Raw genomic sequence first — 23,203 nt, forward strand, 5'->3', positions numbered from 1 at the left:
GCTTCACTATCATAAATTCATTGGAAACAAAAACCAAAGTACATAATAAAGCTTCCAATTTTAAAAATTAAGAATTGCTTAAATTATCCAAAATGAAGTAACAACAGCAGAAAAGTAACTTTTTGAACAACAAAAATCTAAACAATTGCAACTAGATATCATACCTCAAACCAGCACAGTGTTGGACTCAGTTTTCTAATATTCCATGCGGATTCAACCTGTGTTTTGGAGAAAAGAGTATCATCACTCTAAAGTCACTTAAAAATTAAACGCAGGTATCTACTTAACCTAGTGTCTCAGTAGTACTGACACATACAAGCATTAAGAAGTGTTGCTAACAGTAGAAAAATAATTGTTTTTACTGATGTGCAGTCTATTTGAGAGAAATTCCTGTTTACTTGGGATTTGATACAATAAAAATTTCCTACTGATAAGAACACCAGAAAATAAAAGCAAATAGCAGGGCTTTGAAACTAAAAATAAAGTGAAATGATGTTCAATTTTGTCCCTCTTCACTGCTATTTACTATTCAACAACTGCCTACTGACTTTAAAAACTGCTCAAGAAACAAAACCCCAATTGCACAGGAATTATCACAAAGAATAACTGAGATCTCACCCTATTGCACAGCAAGAGAAACCACCAACCCATAACGTGGGAGAAAATATTTGCCAGCTGTACCTCAGAAAAAAGATTCCTACTGAGAACATATAAAGAATCAAAAAAGTCAGCCCTCCCAAATATAAAGACCTAAACCAAAAATGGGCACCTGAGATGAATAAAAACTTCTTAGATAAAGAAATACAAATTGCAAATAAATATGTGAAACAATGTTCAACATCACTGGTCATTTGAGAGATGTAAACTAAAACAACACTGAGATTCCACCTCACCCCAAAAAGAATGGCTACTATCAAGAAATCAACCAATAGTAAATGCTAGTGGGGCTGTGAGGAAAAAGGAACCCTTCTCCGCTGTGGGTGGGAATGCAGATTGGTGCACTGTGGAAGTCAGCGTAGAAATTCCTCAAAAAACTAGGACTAAAAGTCCCTTTCAACCTAGCTATTCTCCTTCTGGATTATCCCAGAAGGATTAAAAACATCATACCACAATGATATATGTGCACCCATGTTTATAGCAGCACAGTTTGTAATAATAGCCAGATCTTGGAAACAACCTAAGTGTCCACTGACGAGGAATAGATATAAAAGATATAGTATTTTTATACATCAGAGTACTACTCAGCCAAAAAGAAGGATATTTAGTGAAATAATATACACATGTAAACATCATATTGTTTCACTAGTATGCGAAGCTGAAAGACAAAGCATGTATATGTGTATGTGTATGTATATGTATATAAAAAAGTTGTATTACTGAGTTCTCTGAGTTTGCTGGAAAGAAAGATTTGTGCAGGTATTGGTGGGACAATTGAATGCAGATGTCTTGTGCTCTGGATGCATTATTTGGGGATGACAGTGAGCAGTGTATGTACCCCTGGCTGATGTGTTTTGAAATTTTGTTGTAGTTTTTTTCTTCTTTTTTTCTCTCATTTTATTCTTGAAATAAAATAGATTTGGAAAAAAAAAACTGCTCAAGAATGTGGCCTTTCAGAGAATACTTCTGGGACTAAAGACATTCTAGAGAAATTCTCAAAGGTGAAGCAATCTCAAACATGTGAAGTGAAGAATAAAAAATGTTAAATTTTATCAAGTATACTCCCACCAACTCAGTAATATGTAGATATACTTTTCTGTCTAAGAAAACATGCTATCCAACTATTTATAGTATCTTAAAGAGATTAATGAAAACAAAGTATTTTCAGATTGTTATATTCTTGAGACCCTCGATAATACTCATTCTGGAAATATGGGCAAACCTCAAGTATCAACTTATAAAAATTTTCAGAATCATGACAATAAAAAAGGCACAAGTCAAATTCTAACTCTAATGTTATGCTAGTGCTAGCATGTTGAATGAAAGATTGAACACGTGTCATGAGCCAGTATAAACACACACACATATACACACACGGAAACACTGAAAGAAGACTGAGAAGAGATATGTCACCTTCTAGCAGCAGTTATCGCTGAAAACTGAAACTACAGGAAATTTTAATTATTTTTTTATGTGTATATTTTTCTTTAAGTGATATAAACTACAGTAACTCTGTAATTCAACAGCAAGGAAGCACCTGCCGAGGTTAAAGCTCTCTGAGCACACAATCATAAACAGCTGCAGGGCCACACTAATAAGAAAGACTTTTCCAATCTTCTGTAACATAGCATCCGTCACACAGGTGAGAAAGAAGTTTAACTTTTTATCTGAAAAATCCAATTTGGTTTAAGAGATAAAGCCTATATTATGTTTAGAAGATCATTTAAGAAGTAATCTATTTCACAAAAGGATTTAACTTTATAGTTTATCTTTTTAGCAGCAAAATTTTTTTAAAAATCTGATTCACATAGTTTTTTAACAGCACATATCCTACATAAATTGTGAGACATTTGCAGGTGAATTGCAAGATTCCTTTCCTCTGGGTAAAATGCTCTAATGTATATGTGATGATCAATGGTTTGGACAAGGAATACAAATGAGTATGGCAGTTGACACCCTTGTCAGTGTCGGTGTCATGTGACACGGCCTTCTTCTGCGGCCTAAGAGATGAGAGCGCAGGCAGCCTCTCTCTGTCCTCAGCTTTCCTTCCCTAAACATCCCTGCTTTGCACGTGGTGGCAGCAAACGCCACGAGACGAGAGGAAAAGACCACGTAAGCACTGTTCACACAGGGGCTGCCATCACCACCTACCACGCTACCCTCCTCTTCCCGGGGCATCCACAGAGAAACTAATCACAACAGGTTCTGCTCTGGACAAGAGGGCTGGCACTGTCACGCAGTTTCCCTAGCACGCTGGTCTACCCGGACACACAGGCATACTCGCACTTACATTCCTCTCTCCTTCAGTGACACGGATTTCATAGCAGTAGGCCAGAAGGATATCAATTAAACTGTAGTACACTTGACGATGAGCTCTCTTGTCCAACAGGTAAGACTTATTGACAAATTTTCGCAGCTGATACTTCTCTTCCTCAGAAAAAGACACTAGAAGAAAATGTATTTAAAATTTAAGTGTCCCACTCAGTTTTGTAAAACTGCCAAAGTAGACTTGCCAAAGTTAGAATTCTACATATAGAAACTGAAATAAAAGTAATTTCTACTTAACTCTAGAATTTAAAAAGTGGATTTCACAACTTTGGCAAGGACAATACCATTCAAATCCTAGTAGAGCTAAAAGAGACACTTCTAAACAATAGCTGCTCTTCCTGTTAGCACCACCCCTTAGGTTACGCTGCCTTGTAGTTACGGTTTTGAAATGCCACAGTTACTGACTTTAAAATAAAGATAATAAATACATTCTGACAGCAGGAATTCCAAATAAAGCACTAGATAAAATTACTCACTATCCACTTACAAAGTTCTATATAAAGGTACAGGGACATCCTCATATACTAATCAGTATTAAGGGTATAAGATTTATTACTCTTTATCCATATAAAGTTTCACTGAATGTACAAATGAGACTATATTACACACACTAGACTTGTGAGAAAAGAATATTCCTTGTCAAGATGGTTTTTTGAGGCCTTTGCATCGCTGACTTCGCACTCTCTTTTCACCTTTGTCTTCATCAACAGCCTCCCCACACTGAAAATCTAGTGCAGATCACACCCCAGTGTCTCTGGAGCCGTGTGTGATCACACGGGGACGCACAAACGCACATACCTCTCCCTCAACACGACCTCTGGCACATCGCTAATGCAGCTGGTCTGGGGCTAATTTTCCGACAGAGGAACAGTCTGTGATGTTCCACGCTCTATCCAATCACTCCCCCTACTGATGGGCATGCACTTTGCTTCAACTTTTCTGCTACTGCTAATAATGCTACCAAAAAATGCCCTTGCCATATGTCCTTGGATACTGGAAGCTTTATTTCTATAAAAGATTCCCAAGAGTACATTTACTGGCTCCAAAGTTTAGCTAGTTTTTTACATACTCTATTTAAAGGCTATAAAGACACTCTTTTCTAATAGTCATGGAGAGAAGTTCCTTTTCCTAAATACGCCTTCCACCCTGTCTGATACTAAATGTAGTAGCTTTTCTTCCTACTACTTTCCAGCTTCATAGATTTAACGTGACTCTGGTAAGAATTTTAAGATGATCAACAAGGAATCACATTATTACATGGGATGCACCTGGAGACTTGCTTCTGTCGGACCGAATATGGCAACAGGGAAATGACAGTCACTGCCATGATCTGCCCCATCACTATCAGGGGAGAGCCAGCACCTCGCCTGACAGTTTTGAATAAGAAAGATGCCAAGTGGCGAGGTGACCTGAGAAGGTTATGTGAAAGCACCTGTGGAGAATGCTAAGCTCTGTTGCTGGCCCTGACTGTCAGCCAGCAACCGACCAGGGCCCTGAGTTATCCAGTATCAAGGAACAAAATTCTGCCAACCATGCAAGTCTGGAAGGCCTGTGAGCTCCAGAAAGGAATGCAGCCATCAACACCTATTTAAAAAAAAAAAATTAGCTACAGCCTTCTAAGAGCCTAAGCAGAAGACTCAGAGCCAGGCGTGAGCCCCGATGCATGCACACAAGCGGTGAGGTCATGAAGGTGACTGTGTGAATCTGTCACAGCATCTCTCTTGCCACAAACTCTGAGCACTGCTTCCCATGTCTGCTGGCAATCTGGATCTGCTTTCCTGAAGATCAGCTCCTGGAATGTGCTCTGCCCATTTTTCCCTATTGGATAACATGTCAAATTTTTAAGAACTCTTGGTATATTAGAAATAGAAATCCTAACTACCCCTCTAATTCCGCACTAGGAACACTGATTTTGTTTATGTTAACTTTGGTCATTAAAGTATTTTTTATGTTGCTAAGTAAATCTATCTTTTTTTTTTCTAAAATAGATTCTGGACTAAGAGCTTTGTTTCTTTCCCCTGAACTGTACACAGTCTCTTTATAATTTATTGTTTTAATTTCTGTTTAAATGCTTCATCCACCTGGAAGCTATTTTTTTCATATGTTTTAAGGTTTTTAACAGAGGCCAGGGATCTAGCTCAGCAGCACAAGTGCCTGCCTGGGAAGCGCAAGGTCCTAAGTTCAATTCTTGTACCCAAAAAAAGAGAAAAGATTTCATTTATTCTGGCTGCATAGTTAACTGGGCAACCACAGTTTGGCCAGTAAGGCACTTTTTCCTGCTATATTAAGTTATCAACTCTGTCAAATAGATCTGTTGCTCAGTTAAGAATTACTTCAAAGCATTTGTTTTTTCATTGTGGTAAACACTGCACTTTGTGCCATTTCCTTTACTCAGAACTTCTTGCTAAAACAGAAAAAAGGCATTTAATTATTTACTTATTTATTTATTGATATTGGAAATTGAACCCAAGGCTTCATGCATACTAGGCAAGCTTTCTATTACTGAGATACATTCCCTAACCCTTGGATTATTTTTGAGACAGGGTCTCAGTTGCCCAGACTGGCCTTTATTTTGGGTCTCTAAGTAGCTGGGAATACAGGTGTGCATCACCTGGTTATTTCATTTATCAGCCACTTTGCCAAATACTGGCTATGTAGTCTAAAACGACAAACTTATAATACTTATCAATGGTATACTTATTATAAATAAGTTTGTTACATAATGGCAAGTATAAGACCACAGCTCCTAAGTTTCCCTTGGTTCCTGAAATGTAGGCAAACTATCATAAAGTAGTCTCTTCCATCAAGTCTTCTTACAGTTATTGACAAAACATCATATAACAGCCTGGCACTTGGGGAGCTAAGGCAGGAGAATCATTGTGAGTTTGAGGCCAGTCTACACTACGTAAGCAAGTTCAAGGCCAGCCTGACTACATAATAAGACCCTGTCTCAAAAAAAAAAAATTATACAACACATTTTTCTATTCAATTGTGCACCTTCCCACATTGATAAAACGTAAGCATTACTACATTCTCATATATCTCAGTGTTCATAAACCTAGAGCAAGAGATGCAGAAAAAATAACAGCTAAAAACATGCATTACTCAGCTCTTTGCTATTATAAGTAAAACACTTTCTAGCATTTGTCTATGAGAAATTTTTAAGAAACCTAAGCATCTATTTATATAGATATGGCTAAGTAATGGTGTTACCAATCTCTCATCTTGTGAAGTAATTTGTAATTTTCCTTCCAGCCCTAATCAGACAATCACTTCAAATTCACTTTAAAAAGTTTTTCAACCCAGTTGAAGAAGTGCATCCTTTTTCCATTCTGGTGTTCCACGTCAAAGTAACCTCTACATCTGTTTCTCCAGGTTTTAGTATCACTCATTATACTCAGATAAATAGAAGCTAGCCTACTGGAACAGGGACCACACAACCCTAACATCCAAGAGCAGCGGCTTAAATGAGACAAAATTAGTCTTTCTCATGCTACTCTCTTGGTGAGTCAGGCCTGGATGGCATCTGTTTCCCCATCATATGACCTCGATCTGTGGGTCCTAGATATGTTCTTGGGGTTTTTATAACTTCCTAGCCAAACAAAATAAAATAAAATAAGACAAAAAAACAAGAGGAGGGTGGCAAGCTCTTGGTTTCTTGGGACTTATTCCAGGAAATGCACATATCACTTCTGATCACTTCCCATCACCTAGGACTCAGGCACAAGACCACAGACAGTTGCAAGGAAAACAAAAGGAATTACAGTCACTGGTCACTTACTCAGCTGTAATCCAAGGAAGCCTTTTACTAAAAAGAAGGAAGACCATGAAAAACACCTGGTTCCCACTGTCACCTCTTTGGAGGTGAAGAATTGCTAAAATTCCTTTTCAGTCAGGCATAGTGGTGCACACTTGTAATGCCAACACTCAGAAGGCTGAGGCAGGAGGACTGTTGCAAGTTTAAGACCAGCCTGGGCTATTAAGTGAGTTCAGAGCCAGCCTGAACTGTCTCAAAAAGACCTCTCACACACACACACAAAAAGCCTTTTCAGTATACCCAAACCATTTCCTGAGTAGACAGCTAGCCACCTAGTCCTTTTTCTATCTCTGTTCAACAAGACTTTTTTTTTCTGCTCATCACAACTTGGCAAGAGCCAGAAGATAATCTGATCAAACATAAACACTGAATCATGCATTGGTCCAGATAAATATCCCTCAAAAGCCCACTTGATAAAGGCTTAGTCTCCATTCCCTACCACTACTAGGAACAGGTGGAACCTTTAGAAGCTAGGGTACAGTGAGAGATCTTTCCTGGAGGTGTGTCTTTGAAAAGGATAGTGGAGCTGGGCATGGTGGTACACACATATGCATGCTAAGGCAGGACGATCGCCAGGAGTTCAGGGCCAGCCTGAACTACACAGTAAGACCCTGTCTCAAAAAAACCAAAAATAAAATAAATAGATAGATAAAAAAGAAGAGTGGGACTCCAGCTCCTTCCTACCCGTCTTTCACATCCTGGACATGGTGGAACAGATGGTTTTTCTACGCACTTCTGCCATAACTTACGGCTGTCTCACCACAGACCTGAAAGCAACATGGTCAACAGATCATGGGCTAAAATCTCGAAGACCATGAGGAAAAAATAAACCCTTCCTCTTATTTTGATTGTCTCTTATATTTTGTTACAGAAGTGGAAAACTGACTAATAGAGCCCCAGTCACAATTTTCTAACCTTCTTTTCTTAACACTTATGCTTAGCATGCTTAGTTTGTTTTTTTTTTTTTTTTTTTTTTTTTTTAATAGTTAAAGGCTTTCAATTCTGGTGGTTTTGCAACTTATCCTCAGTGGGAATGGGAGGCTCTAAAATACACTTATTTTCAATTTTTTTCTTTTTTTTGTAATCCATTTTATTTCAAAAAGAAAAAAGAAAATACACACTTTAAATTGCCAGAAGCAATATGTTACTCATTAAAATACTTTTTTAAAAAGTGCCCAAAAAACAACAACAAAAAAAGGGGTGTGTGTGTGTGTGTGTGTGTGTGTGTTACTTTTTTTGTTTTGGTAGTGCTGCAGATTAAACCGAGGCATGGTTCAATCCCCAGCACTATGCTTTACCACTGAGTTATATGCACAACCCCAGGTTTAAAAAGGGGCTTATATACTATTTTTCAACCACATAAGCAACCTTATGTAAGAAAAAAAAAAAGAAAAGGGATATATCTGTATGATCATTGCTTACATAGTTGGTAATTTTTAAAATGTATTTAATTTCTTGCTAAGCAAGATAAAGATTTGTGTATTTTTTAAACTTAACACAGGTAGGTACCAAGTGAAGCATTCTATAAAGATTAACATTTAAAAATGAACTACAACAGATAAACTGGGTATTGACTGCCTCATTAAAGAGCTAATCTAAAGATTCCTTAATTTAAATAAAAGCTCTCAGTTTACTTCAAGTGATTCAATTTAAAGAAACTATTAAGAAAGATAATGCATAAAAAAAGCCCACTTGACAAAGTATTTTTAATACCTCCTGCATTTAGTAACAAGACTTGAGGCAGTATTCCCCTAAGCATAGTTTTTCAGACATTCATTAATTTACCTTAGAGCACAGTGCCAGGTGTTTGTGATAATATTCTCTCACTAGAGAAAAGCCTTTATACCCTAGTTGACTAATAAACAGATCTGCTTCCCCGTAACTCTGAATCTCAAAGTAAGTGTGCCCAGAATCACTTAACACAACAACTCTATGTGGTATTATCATCACTCTTTTTTTTTTTTGGTACTGGGGATCGAACTCAGGACTGTGCGCTTGCAAGGCAGGCCACTTATGCCGCTGAGCTAAAAAAAATCCCCAGGCCTTACCATCACTGTTAAGTAATCATACCTGTGTATGTTTAACAACCTGAAAAAGTCAACCTGGATGCTGTAGGTTCTCATGTTACACTACCCCCTGAGCAAGGGTGTACACCTGTTATACATCACCTTCAATAGCTATATAAGGATAGCCTACTTGACTGCACTCTACTGAATTCTTAGATGCTAGGTGTCTCTTGTTTTCTTAAAATACAATGGTATTGTATAAGTCACTTTCCTGCCATTGAGCCTCCCTAACTTACAGGAGAAGAGGTTTATTTCAGCTCACAAAATATTCAACACCTACAACTTCAAGAAGGAGAGTTGATTTTAGTTCAGTTTACAGCTGGAGCTCACCAAGGCAAAAAAACAGCCTGGTGGGGGAAAGCTGCTCACATGATGGCAGCCAGGAAGCAGAGAGAAAGAGAATGGAAGAGCCAGGGACAAGAATGCACCCTTTCTAATTATGACCCGTGACCCGCCCCCAGGCCTAACCTCCAAATCTGAGTTTCTGGAAGTACATTTTTAGGTCTAAATCATAACACAGTCAATTTTTTCTGAGCATTTTTAAGTTCCATGTTGGCCTACTTAGCTAATTAATAATACATAAATACACTGGCAATCTGAAATTTAAGTAAAGAAACTATGAGAATAAATAACAACAAACCAGCAAATCACTAGAGAAATAAAACTAAGCTCCCTGAGGCCATTTTTAGTAGAGTTGTACATCATATCACCCACAGGGGATCTTGGGGAGGTCTGCACACAATACTTACAGATGCAGTGCCAACAATCCTTGGATTTCTGCCACCATGAGTAACATTTGTCAAGCATTTGTATGACTTAGCTACACTACAGAGCAGTTTTGCTATATAGTTCACAACATTTCAGTTCATTATACTTCTAAAAATAATCTATAATGAAACAAAAACTAGCTGAAAGCTCAACACACTTGAGGCAACTAGTGCCCTAGGATTTTGAAGCCAATATCCCAAGACCATCTCCCAATTTTAACAGGCTGTCTATGACACTGTACAGTTACTGGAAATAGATCAAGAGAACCAGAAGAAAATGTGCTGCATCCAAGCCTTCAGCCTAGATGGGCAGCCACACAGTGCTACAGTTTTCAAAGCTGACACTAACAGTTATCTCCACCAACACTGAAGGGCTTGCTGGTGCCAAACAGGATGTCCCTGCTAGGAAGCTCACTGTCTATAAATGTTATGTGGTATCATAACAAGCAATTACATGCCAAGACTCTTGGGCTAAGACTAACCACTGAAATTCACACGGGAAATGTGGTGAGTTCATTCTCGTGAACCTCGTGCTCTGCGGGAGCACACCATTTAACACTGCCATTCACAAACCTATGGGGAAGAGAATCTGGGTCACTATAAAGCTCAAGTCTCCTGGCTATAACTCAGGACTATGATGAACAACAACAATCAAAATTCAAGCAAAGACCACAGCAAAGTTAGCCGCCTAAGGCTCATCTGAAATTTGAAATGATGAAGGTGAATATTTTATAACAAAGCATGAATCAAAGATGTACCTTTCACCTCCTGTTCAATAGGCAGCATCTCACTGCTTTGACAAAGAGGTCGAAGGCAAGAGATGCAGAGGACAATGTGGGGGTCGGTAGTATAATGGACCCTGGCTAAGCAGAACTTCAAGGCTTGTTCTGGTTTTTTTTTTTTTTTTTGTACCAGGAATCAAACTCACTACCTCATACTTACCAGGTAGATGCAGGCTTATTTCTTGATTAATTTTCTCCCATTTTTATCCTACCTAGTTCAATATACTTTAATTGACTCTTCCAATTCTGGATGTCTCAAACATTTGAATAAAAAAAATGACAGAAAAACCTCATTAACAAAGAACGTTCTGTTAAAGCTTTGCAAAAGTGTTCAAAATTGATCATTTCAGCCAGGCACGATGTTGCACCTTGGTAATCACAGCCCCCAGGAGGCTGAGGCAGAAGGATTTCTGGGAGTTCCAGGCCAGCCTGGGCTACAAGGTGAATTCAAGGCCAGCCTGAACTGCACAATGAAACTCTGTCTCAAAAAGACGAACAAACAAAAGTCATTTCACACAGAAGCCATTCAATTCCTGGGTCTCTCATCACTGATTTTATTTTAGTAATAATTTCCAGCATTCACAATATTCTCAAATTTTACACATATTACCTCATTCAATCGTTATGCTAACTCTGAGGTATGTGTAGGATTTCCACAGATACCTACATTTGCAAGATCATATCATTAGCATGTGGTGGAGCCCAATATTTAGCTTATATCCTATGCTTAATTTTCTAGTTGGCATAGTAGAGAACGTACTTTCTAGTCAATACAGCTCAAGTTCATCTACCTTACATCTCGTGCCCTTGCTGTTTTTAAAGGTGCCTTTTAGAATGAATCTCCACAATGGCTTAGCAGACTATGAATCTGCCTGACGCACAGCCAGGTGACAAGCCATGGGTCAGATGAAAGGTCCGCAGAGCTAGCAGTTAAAAGGATGGGCCACTGGTTTAATGTGCTGTTAAAATTACAGAGAGAAGTAACTCAAAGCACTGCTGACACAGAAAACTGGACCCAGAACAAGGTCTCATTTATCAAAGGAGAGCAAGCTAGAATTAAAATCAAAGGCAATGCCTTCTTTTGATTTTGGGGGGCAGCTAGCTCACCCTGGTGGACAGAAAGCTCAACTACACAAATATCAATTTCCTCCCGTATCATCTCATACTGTACAAAAATTGGGGAAACTGATTCAGACTACTTGATAGCCCTCATGATTCAAGATTATACAAACTTTCTAAGGTCTACATGTCATATAGAGTTAATTAAATAAATTGTGTTAGCAATCCTGTATCTGAAAATTTACCAGCGTTATGTGGGAACTTTCTGAAGTCTTAAATATAAATCCAGGGTTTGCTGAAAATGATAAATGTATCAAGAGTTTCTATTATGCAATCATCTACTTTCTGTAGGATTACAGCAATTTCTGACCTGGTAGAAATCACCTAACCATTAACAAAACTTAACCATAAAAATATTTATGGCAATATTTTTCCATAAATATTTACTAGTGTCTGTTAAGTAACAAGTTGTATAGTATACACTGGGAAAAAAAAAAAAAGAGCAGCTACCAGGGAATTCCACTGCTATGAAGCGGGGGTGGGGGCTCCTGATGTTACAGAGACCCTGGAGTCACTTCACATGGTATGATCAGAGGGCTACCACATGGTTCCAGCAGCAGACAACTGCAAACAACCCAAATGTTCATCAACAATAAACAGCACAAATGCCTATCAATCATAAACTGAAAAAAGCAAGGTTAAAAACAGAATCAATGTGAATAAATTCCTGAAGATGTACATACACATATTTTAAAACTGCCCCAAGCTGACAGTGCAGCCCTGCGTTGGATCCTGCATTCTCATGCACACACACAGAGCTAGGGATGTAGCTCAGGGGTACAGCATTTGCTTACCACATATTCTTAGCACTGCGGACAAAAATAAAAAAATTTTTAAAGGCCAAATTGTTAACAATGGTTACTTTTAAGAAAAAGGACTTGGAGTAGGAAATCTGTGTTTCACTTAATATTCTTTAGCCATATGTGTTTGTAAATGTATTCTTCTTCATTTAAACAATGAAATTTTATTTTTTACTATGTAAACAAGTCAATCACCATGGCAACACAGGACTTTTATTCCTGATCAGTGTGAAATGGGTAAGACTTAAGGCATCACTTTGCACTTAGGGAAGGCGGTTACAGCATATGTACCCAAGAAAGGGCCCTTACTGTAAAATACAGCAGTCATTAATTGCGTATCATGAGAACCCCAGGCATGGTTTTCACTGGCACACGTTGGCCTACCCAGTCTCTGGAAGGCATGGATATGAGGACAGCTTAGTCCAGCTTTTTCATAAAACTGCTTATAAAAAAAACTGGAGAGGCCATATCAAATTCATTCAGCAGACAGGCAAAGAGAAGTTTCCCACCTTTTCCCGCCAGCTGCTACTCAAATGTCCCCACCACCACACAATGCTCATCCCTCTCAAGCAGGTTATTCAAAACATTCAAATATCCTGTTTGTTAATATTCCTAAATTCACTAAAAATACATAAATAAAAAATGTTAAAAGGATTCCTGCTGTTGTGAGGAAAATATACTTCAAAAGAATGAAAATGGATGCACTTTTAGACCATAACATTACATGAAATAAATCAGACATACAAGCTTACATAAGTATAAATAAATAGCAAAAATAAAAGATAATGGGCAGTAGGGAGATGGATCTCTTACATAAAGGAAGGGGATCAAGCGACGGAGGGCAGGGAGAAGGCACGAAGGAGGGGAGGATGTAAGAACTGAGATGTGTTGTGTACCTGTACCAACTCCCCACAATGAATGTGACCCTTATGTACTGTAAACAATTTGGGGCATAAAATATAAAAACTGAAAGTAAGAATAAAAATCAACTAATACATTCACTACTTACAAATATATATATATATGTATTCAACCCAAAAAAGTCAACTGATTTAGTATTTTTCAGTTGAGGATGAAGAACTCATTTCCAAAAATAGTGATTCAAATTGTATTTTCATGTTGTGAGGCAATTAAAACCATAGCCTATCAACAGGGAAGGCAGTAAACCTGGTACACGGTGAGACTTTAAAATTAAATAGATGAACCTAATTCTCAGTTTCTTACCTAATGCAGCATGATTTTCTTGCTCTGGACTATTTTCCAAGGCCATCATTTTGGAGTATGTATCATTCCACCAAGGGCTATACTTCAAAATCTGTTCAACTGCCTCACTTTCAAAGAAGTCAGCTCTGAAGAAAAAAAATAGTGCATGGATTTATTACACCAGATTAGTTTGGCTTTCATTTTAAAAACTTTATCTTAACTCATCACATTCACACTAAAAATATAGATTATTAATTCAAAGTAATTTCCCAGGAAGGTCTGGGCACTGTGTTTACTTTTTTTGTGGTTACTAATCATCATAAAATAAGAAGCACCATCTAATGAAAGAGGGGTAGTTGACACCAGTGATCTCTTTAACTAGAGGGTACACAGAGACCAATCTTATCTAAGGTCTCACCTTACAGCTAGTGGGCATGGAATCTGAACATACATGTAATTTACATTACATTTGCTAGTGCCACTGATCTTGCTAAGGTTACAATAATGGCAAAATCTTCCAAATCCATCACAAAAGAAAAATAAATCACCAGGAAATTCAGGATATTAAAAGGAGCTAAAGAAGGCTACACACACACGCATGCACACACACAGCAACCATTTTTTAACATGTGTACCAATACTTACACTAGATAAAAGTTATTTCTTTTAGCTATGCTAACCTGAAGAGTTTCTTGATTTTAAACTACTGTAAAAGATAAAAAACAATCTCTTGGAAAGAACAGAAAACTAATGTTTCTCAGTTTTAATATACCTCTCACTCTAGAAGGACAAATATTCAGAAATTTCACTATTTTGTGTTCAAGATTGGAAACTGGTACTCTTGGAAAAAAACACGAAAAGTACAACTCAGGGTGAAAATTTTCACTTACACCTCAGTTAACTGGAATCTCAAGGAATTGGTTTCCTTGACAAATTGAATTTTCTACTTGATAGTTTTATGTTACTTTTTCTTCTTTTACCTGGAATACTGAAATCTTACCCAAATTACAAAAATCAAAGACAACTTATTGGGTTCTTTGTTCCAGACACTGCACTAAGTGTTTTGAATACTTTTCAGTTTCTTGATTCCTCATCCTGCGACTAGGATGCAAAGAGGTGGTATCATTTTTTTGGATAAAATGTAAATTTATTTAATTTTTATTTTATTAGTATATGTCTGTAGTATATAGTAATTACATTCATCCTGGATATTGGTATGTGTATACAACATGTCTTAGCATATTATCTTCCCCTTCCCAGCCTCCCTCCCACCTCAGGGTAGTACCATTAAAGCCCACATTTTAATGTATCTTGCCCAGGTCCTGAGGCCCAGGAAGAACTGTGGCCTAGATGTGGACCCACTTAAGCCTTATTCCAGAAGCCAAGCTCTGTCGTTATATTTTCACACTGACTAACCGATCCTAGAGATGGAGCCCATCACCTCATGTGCACTACTAGGCAGCCACTCTATCACTGAACTGTACCTCCAGTCACTTTATTTTAGACAGGGTCTCACTAAACTGCCCAGGTGTAGACCTCTGTCTCAGCCCCCTGGGTAGCTAGCTGGATTAGAGGTATGTGTCAACACATCCAGCTCCAGAATCCAAGCTCTTAAACACACATAACTATTTCATTTTTATGCATGACAAAATAAAATACATATTTTATAAACAACCAGTATCTTGAAATGGGAATTTCAATATTCACTTTTGTCAGGTACACATGACTAGGATAAAATAGTTGCTTTTTAAATTATGTTGTCTCTTTTTTCTTAAAGTGAAGGTAAACTCTCTGAACTGAGTTTCTGCCACAGATTCATCCACAAATGAGAGCTTTTTCTAGGAAATGAATTTCAACAGCATAAGCAATCAGAGTAATTGGATGAAAAGCTAAAAATTCATTCAACATGTCTTGACTTTGTATCATGTTCCTAGACCTGTTAGGCACAGGGGTGCCACTGCCAACAAGATGTAGACTGTCCTGACCTCTGAAGACCTTACAGTCCATGGAAGAGTCAAGTCCTAACATATGGCATAATGCTATGACATAACAGTGTAAGATTCCATGGCAAAATCCATGGGATGATGACAGGTAAGGACCCTGGAAGAAACCATACAGGTCAACAGCCAAATAATTAAGAGCTAATCATATTAAGTGGGTGGGAGACAGTGTTTCAGGCTGAAGGGACAGCAAGGTCTACAAAATAAGGCTACACATTTAAGGAAAAACTGCTGAGAGGCTTAAAATAATTTTAACTTGTGATAGACAACTGAATATTTAAAAGCTTTTACAGGAGAATGACATGTTAAAGGACAAATGTGCAGAAGTAAAAATAATGGTGGCTTAAAACAGGAGAGTGGTGGTGGACAGAGGACAGAATCTGACCTACATTAGAAGCTAGCACCTCAGGAGGAGGGGTTGACTAGCTAGCAGTGTTTAGATGCTCGGGACTGACCAAGACAACTCAGTGGATAACTATGTCTTCGCCGAGACAGGAAGTTAACCATGGGGAAGAGATAACAACTACTACTTGGAACTGGTGACAGTGGCAGTGCCCTTTGGGAATACACAGAGACCTGTCCAGTAGGAAGCTGGACATATAATTGATCAAGTGACAGGCCTTAGAGGCATCTGATATTCAGATCAAGGAAGACAGAATGCCCCAGGAAGAAGAGGCACAGTGACAGAAAAGGGTCCGGGACACAGGAACCTAAGGACACATAAAGCCAGGGCAGAGAACCCTACCTGAAAAGCTGTTACTGCTTTGCCTCCCAGGGAGGACATGATGGGAAAAAACAAACTGGCTAAGCAGAACAGCATTCCTACCATTTCCACCTCTTAATTTAACCTCTAAAGCATTCTGAAATGTTTAACTGATTATTTTGACTAAAATTTCACTGATCCAATTCCAATATTCAATAAGCAATGGCTTATTCTTTACATCATTGTGAAATAAGATAAGAACTTCATGAATAAGATTTACTGTTGACCAGCACTATATTTCCCAAAATAAATTATTTTCAAGTTTCTAAATGCTATTAATTCAAAATGAATTAATGAATGAATGTCCTCTACATGCAGTATGAAGGAGTTAAAGATTAATAAGATCCACTTCCTACCATAAGGATGCCACTATTTAATGGGAACCATGGATACAAAACAGAACATTGTACAAAAACGCGGTAGAAACAACACAAGTTCCACCAGGGACACACCAACGAGCGTCCATGAGGATGATGTGGTCTGTATCAAAGAATAAGTAATACTTACTCGGGCAAAGGGATACCAGAAGTAAAGCAGCAGGGTATGAACAGGGGAAATGTGAATTTTCATTAATGCCGTAATATAAAAACATGGGCAGGAATGACAAAAGTGAAACATCAGAGATAGGCCGGGTCCAGATCACAGAACCCTCTCCGTCATGTTAAGCAATGAGAGGCTTATGATTTAAGCAAAAGAGCATCAGCCATCATGCTGGGGGTCTTATGGTTGACACATTTCAAGAAGTTCAAACTAGCAAGAGAGATGCCAGTTGGGCAGTTAGAAGAGAGCTACACTAAGCCAGACAGAGATGAGGGCCAGAAACAGATGAAGTGAAAGAAGGAAAACATAAATTGTACAACTTCAGACTGATGGAATGTGCAAGGTAAGAAAGAAGTCAAAGATGAGTGACAAATGGAGAGACGAATGTGGAGACATTTAACCTAGATGGCTGGGGTAAAAAGTGGGGCACTCAACCAAATGAGAACACTCGGGACAAATTAGAAGTTAAATGATGAGTTCAATCTTGGACATGCTGAAATAGAAGAGCTCGTGAGATACTCAGCCACTCTCAAAACCCTTCAATCCACTTTATTCTTCAGTCTTTTTCGCAACAGAAATATTACCTCCTACAAGAAATAAGCCTTGTGAGGTAGAGATCGGGATGTACACATCTTGGTATCCTAGCACCACCTAGCACACGGTTCACTCAGACAAATACTAGTTGAACAAATAAATGCACAAACCAAAAAATGATTCTATGATATCTTATTTTAATGCTTTTTGCCTATGCTTAGCGTTTTGAATAGAAAGGCACCTTGAAACATATGATCTTCCTCCCAGCCTCCCAATTTACTACTTGTGTCTTGAGATTACTCAACACATCCAAAGGTCTAATCAATATAACATCTTCTATAGTATATAAATTTAGAATGAAAAACAATCATAGTTTAAAATGGCACCCCAAATGGATATGATCATTTTCGTGCCTTTTCTTATCACACAGAATGTTACAATGATGAATAAATGCTGCTTTTCCTAATAGGTAAATATTTATGAATCAGTTAATTTTAAAAATGTCAACAGTTTTTTTAAAAATTGAGAAAGGAAATAAGCCAACACTTCCAGAGAATCAGAAAAGCCATGCTATAAACAAAAAAAGAACAATTACAAAGGAATGCTTCAAGAAGTTGTCAACATATTTTAATGCAAAAATATCCAAAAGGACTTATAAATCACAAGAAACAGACAATCAAAACAATAAATGTTTATGAGTCATCTATTATATGCCTACCCCTGTGCTGAGCTATAAAACTAGCAAAACAAAATAAATTACATCACATTTATATTGTTTTACAAGATTTCTAAAATAGTAATGATCCAAATACAGTTGCAGTCAAATGTATAAACTTCTCTTTACAACCAATTTACTTCATTGTGGTTTTAAGCTACAATCAAAATTAGTATCCATCAAGTCCCCAAAAGTCTTGACTCGTGATTAACAATTTGTAAAGACAGGTCAACCAACTTAAAAATAGAGGACATATTACACTAATATATAGTAGTACTACATGTGAATATTACATGTACACATGTAATTGTTTAAAATGATATATTAATTACCTGCATGGCAAATTATAATAAATTTAAAGTGAGCTGTTTTTCCACTGTTTTAATTACTAGTTAAGCACTAAGCTAAAACAATTTTTTTATTGAAAACTTAAATTTATGCTTCATCTAATACAAATACATTTAGGGGCCAGGGATATAGCTCAGCAGCACAGTGCCTGCTTGGCGAGCACAAGGTTCTGAGTTCAATTCCTGGTACCAAAGGGAAAAAAATAAAACAGAAAGAAAGAAATAATACTAATACATTTGGGTGAATCATGTCAATATAAATGTTAATATTAGTTAATATAGTTAATATAAATAATGAGTAACAGCCAAGCACAAAGGCACATGCCAGATACTCACTGTGAGCACTTGCTTTAAAAGGAGTGGGGATATAGCTCAAAAGGTTCCATAAACATTACAATTAGCCAAAGCTCTATTTCTAAAGCAAAAGTCACCAAGAACCTGCTCTCCCGACCTAGACCAAGACTAAATTTAAGCCACTCCTACAATAATAGAACAGTTCATACATATGATTAAATGAGCCACTGATACAGAAACAAAAAAGACAGGAAAAAAAGTCTAGGTGGCTTATAATATTATACTGCCAACTATAAATTTCAATTTTCTCATTCTCTCAGGCCACACACTTATTCTTCTAGTTTTAGAAGCGATAGGCAGTTCTTCTAATTAAGCTCCCCTCCCACTCAAATCTTCAGTGTTGTAAAGCTCATTCTGTTTTCACGCTAGACTGCGAAATTTGCTGACAGTGAAATTTAAATATTCAGCTGATTTTAAGTGGATTTCTTCAAATTACTCTTCAGTGGACCTTTAAAATCACAATTGGATAAAGGTAATTAGAAATGGCAATGCAAATGGAGTTGAACCTCTCAGAAGTCCTCAGAATGTAACACACCCTGCTCATATCCAGTTTCCTTGAGGATGTTGAATAATTCAACCATTTATCATTATACATCATTCATTCCATTTGTACATCACAAGATATGTTTCTGCCATTCCAATTAGTATCCCACTGTGTCACAGGAGATAGAATGCTAATCACAAGAGCCATAGCAATTAAACTGAAACAGTGTACATAAAAAGAAAATACAAAATGACAAATGGAGAGACTTTTTCAAATCCTGGCCAGGTCGCTTAGCAGTAGTGTGACCTTGGTCCAGTCCTTTAACCTCCTTCCTCATCTGTTATGAGAGTACCTGCTGAAAGCACTTGACAAACAGAAGGAGAAGTGATTGTGATAGTTGTATACATAATAGCTTAGAAATTATTGGCCCAGAGCTTGGGAAGAATAAAAAGTGATGTCAACATCAATATCTAATACCCATTCTCCATACATCCTAGGAGAGCCATGTACCAAGAGAGTTCAGGTGACAATGTGAAAAAGTGTTGTATCATGACCAGTAAGAGAGATCACAATCTCTCAAGCAAGAAATTAATTAGGTAAGTTCCTTATGCATATGTAACCCTCGCAGAAACACATTCAGTTAAAGACCTAATTAATGCAAATAGAAAATACAACATAACTCAAAATTAGATTCTAAATATAATCTACCACACAAGATAATTATTTCTTCACTTGAAAAAGATTGCTGATTATAAGTGCAAGTGTATGAAAGTGTTAGAAGACCCTGGATCAGCAGAAATGAGGCACATGTAGATTCAAAATCTTAGAAAACTGTGACACTCTTCCATTTAGGTATACCATTAATTACAAAAAAAGGCCTACTTTAAAAAATGTAAGTAATCTCACAAATGCAGTCTTGTTTCTGAGTCTGATGAGAAAAAACTCAAAGTACATTACACAAGTTCTCTGCGGCTTGGATGAACGACTAGGAAGCAATACTTAAAAAGATCACAGAAGTGCACACGTCTAAGTTACCTCAAAGATCAAAGCTTTGAGCCATCCTTAAATTTCTAATATCCCAAATGTATATGGTCGATATAGGCAAAGACACTCTCAACTTTTCTGAATAAATGTCGAGTAAATCAGAAACCTCAATACTCACAGATAATGATCTGGATCAAATTTAGCCAGCTCAGCAGCAAGCCGTTTCTGCCTTCGTTCAGCTGCAGGGGTGAAATCTGGATTCTTAATATCAATAACTTCACTCAGTTCATCCTAGGAGTGCCCAGAAAAAGAAAGAATAATTGCTGCCTGTTTTGGGCATTTAAAACTCAACTTGGCCAAGAAAAAGTAAATTAAAGCACAAGCAGAATCTAACTGGTCAGTAAAACATGGTATCATCTGTGGCATTTCGATTCAACATCAGGAACTGCTTATTAAGCTGCTGTATCACTGAAAGGTCTCAAACAGGTTCATCATCACTGCCCTAAGCCCTGTTAGCAATCTTCACATAGATTATCTCATTTAATCCTTACAACAAACTAACTGATTAACAAATATTAAGGTTATAAAAGTTTTACATGAAGGTAGAATGGAGTAAGCCCCGTAAGTACATGATATTTAATTCGCCATCCATTTCCCTCTAAAGACCTGAAAGCTCATGAAGGTAGAGCAGTTTGAAGATCAGACGTTCACAACAGACTTTTTCTTCCTCAATTACCATACAGGACTTATCTATACACTCAAAACCACACATTCTACTTAGTGAGCTAAGTTTTGGGTGGCAATTTTGATGTTCATGGCTTTCCATTTGAAAATTTCAACTTTATTGTAACTGTCTTTACTGATATATACACATATTAGTAGGTAGCATGTTTTTCAAGCAGAATCGTAAGGAGGCAAGAGAATCACTGTGAGTGTGAGGCCAGCCTGGGCTACAGAAGTGAACTCAGGCGCAGGCTGAATTGCAAAGTGAAACCCTGTCTTAAAAAAAAAACATAGATGTGTATTAGGAAAATTGCCTAAAGTACTATATAGGCTTCATTCTTTTGACCGGAACTGAGAAGGACTACTTCCTTGTACTCCTTGGCTTCCTTCCTTGCTTCAGTTTCCTCCCTTGGGAGGAGCAGCTAAAAGGGAAGGGCAGAAATTTAAATCATCTATTTCATTTTTTCACCTGGATCAGATATGAGGTCATAAAGTATAACTAATGAGTCGTGGTAATCTTACATTTCAGAGAATAAAGGGACTCACATAACCACAAGCACTCAAAACACTAACAGCACTGAGAATAAACCCAGACTTTTAACACAGTTCTGCATCTGCTGACCTGTCGTGCCTTTGAATCCCACACCACCCTTCCTTTTTGATTCAAGTATGCTCAAGGCACATGCTAGATACCTTTCCATTCTGAAACACAATTCAGTCTCCCTCTCTGAGCCTTTCCACTTACAGTACCTGTCTCGTCACGCAGAACTCAGTGCAAATGTCCTGTTCTCAAACTGGCCTTCTCTGAGTATTCTAAGCATGTCACGGCACCTCATCCTTTTCCTTCACTTGTCACTATCTGTCATTTATTTGTTAGTTGCAGGATTACTGTCTGTCTCCCTGTTAAATCTCCTGGAAAGCAGGAAGCTGGTCATCTTCCTTTCACTGTATCTGCAACACTGAGCCCAGTTTTCAGTACTAAACTCTTAATCAGCAAACAGAACCTGAGGAACTGCTATGGGTCAGGCAGTGCTGGGTACAGGAGGGGCAATTCAGCAAGGAACCCATACAAACGTCCCTACACTTGCTGGAAGGAAAACCGACCAATGAGGAAGTAGCTCAGCTTCTTTGCCCCTTCCTCTCTCCTCTGGTCTGCTGACTTTGGGCCTGCTATAGGTACAAGATGGCACATGGTTATTCACAGCAGCACCAACCCTGCCCAGGCTTCTTCTACCTACAGCTGCACACGGAGATCCTGCCCAACTGAGCCCTCAAAACAAACTGAAGCAGAAGAAAAGGTAAAGTTAGTTTGGAATCTGTGAAGTCTAAAGTATCTATCAACCAAAGGGGGGGAAAAAAAAAAAGAACATAGAAGAGAGGATGAGAATGTTAAACTACAAAAGGAAAAAGGATTCTTTTTTTGGGAAAAACGGCTGTGGTCCCTCGTCATCTTAGCTCTTTAAAGATGGGTACTGCCAAGCAAAGGTCATGGAGGACTGCAGTCAGGGTTATGGATGCTTAGCCATATATAAAGCAGAGCTAATCAGACAGAGAATGAAGAACTGTGTACACATCTGGCCAGTGTGTATGCTGGAAACAAAGACCTCCTGTCTCGGCGCAGCCGAGGGAAGCAAAGGGCCAGTGAGCCTGGCATCCCACAGTTGTTGGCAGTGGGGGTCCCAGGAGTTGCTGGGCTGGCACCAGAGACTCTAGGATTGTGGCTGCTGGCAGCCACCAGAGCCAAAGCTTGCTGTGCAGCCCTGACTCTCAGCGCCAGGGCAGTTTTCCAAAGGTGCCCGCTGCCTGGCAGCAATTTCAGCAAGAAAGAAAAAAGGGGGTGTGTCTGCATGTGTGTGGGGAGGGGCTGAAAAAGCCATTTCTGCAAAAATATTTTCCTTGTCTCCAGCATAAAATACAGAAGTTCATTCACAGACCTCTTTAAAAGGCTAGCAGGGGAAAAGTATGAAGACTGTATCCCCCATTTTTTACTACTGTATGTTTGCAACACATAATGGTCATGCTAATTTTCGGGAATTGGTATGGGTATACCACATATCCTGCTCACTTTTGATTCTTTTATTACTTCCCTTTTAGAAGGTCATATTATTCAATGAAGACAAAATACCTTGGTCTTGGAATTATGGATGACTTTTTACTTCTTTTTGAATTAATAAATAAATCTATATTGCTTTAATCCTTCAAAAAATAAAACCATTTTTC

The 23,203-nt window shown here is 38.0% G+C and overlaps 1 protein-coding gene across 1 annotated transcript in view; it reads right to left on the reverse strand.

Moving 5' to 3' along the window:
• Positions 1–23,203, reverse strand: part of Shq1 (SHQ1, H/ACA ribonucleoprotein assembly factor) — a 121,579-nt gene that overhangs the window by 78,951 nt on the left and 19,425 nt on the right. The window contains exons 5-8 of the mRNA XM_003473366.5: positions 20,439–20,551; positions 13,561–13,685; positions 2,948–3,102; positions 165–218 (exon numbers count right to left, since the gene is read on the reverse strand). Of these exons, the coding sequence (XP_003473414.1) occupies positions 165–218; positions 2,948–3,102; positions 13,561–13,685; positions 20,439–20,551 (447 nt within the window). The remainder of the gene's footprint in view (positions 1–164; positions 219–2,947; positions 3,103–13,560; positions 13,686–20,438; positions 20,552–23,203) is intronic.

This window comes from Cavia porcellus, unplaced genomic scaffold (genome assembly GCF_034190915.1).
Source record: "Cavia porcellus strain 051 isolate PalLab524CR breed Dunkin Hartley unplaced genomic scaffold, mCavPor4.1 scaffold_13, whole genome shotgun sequence".
NCBI classification, from domain to species: domain Eukaryota; kingdom Metazoa; phylum Chordata; class Mammalia; order Rodentia; family Caviidae; genus Cavia; species Cavia porcellus.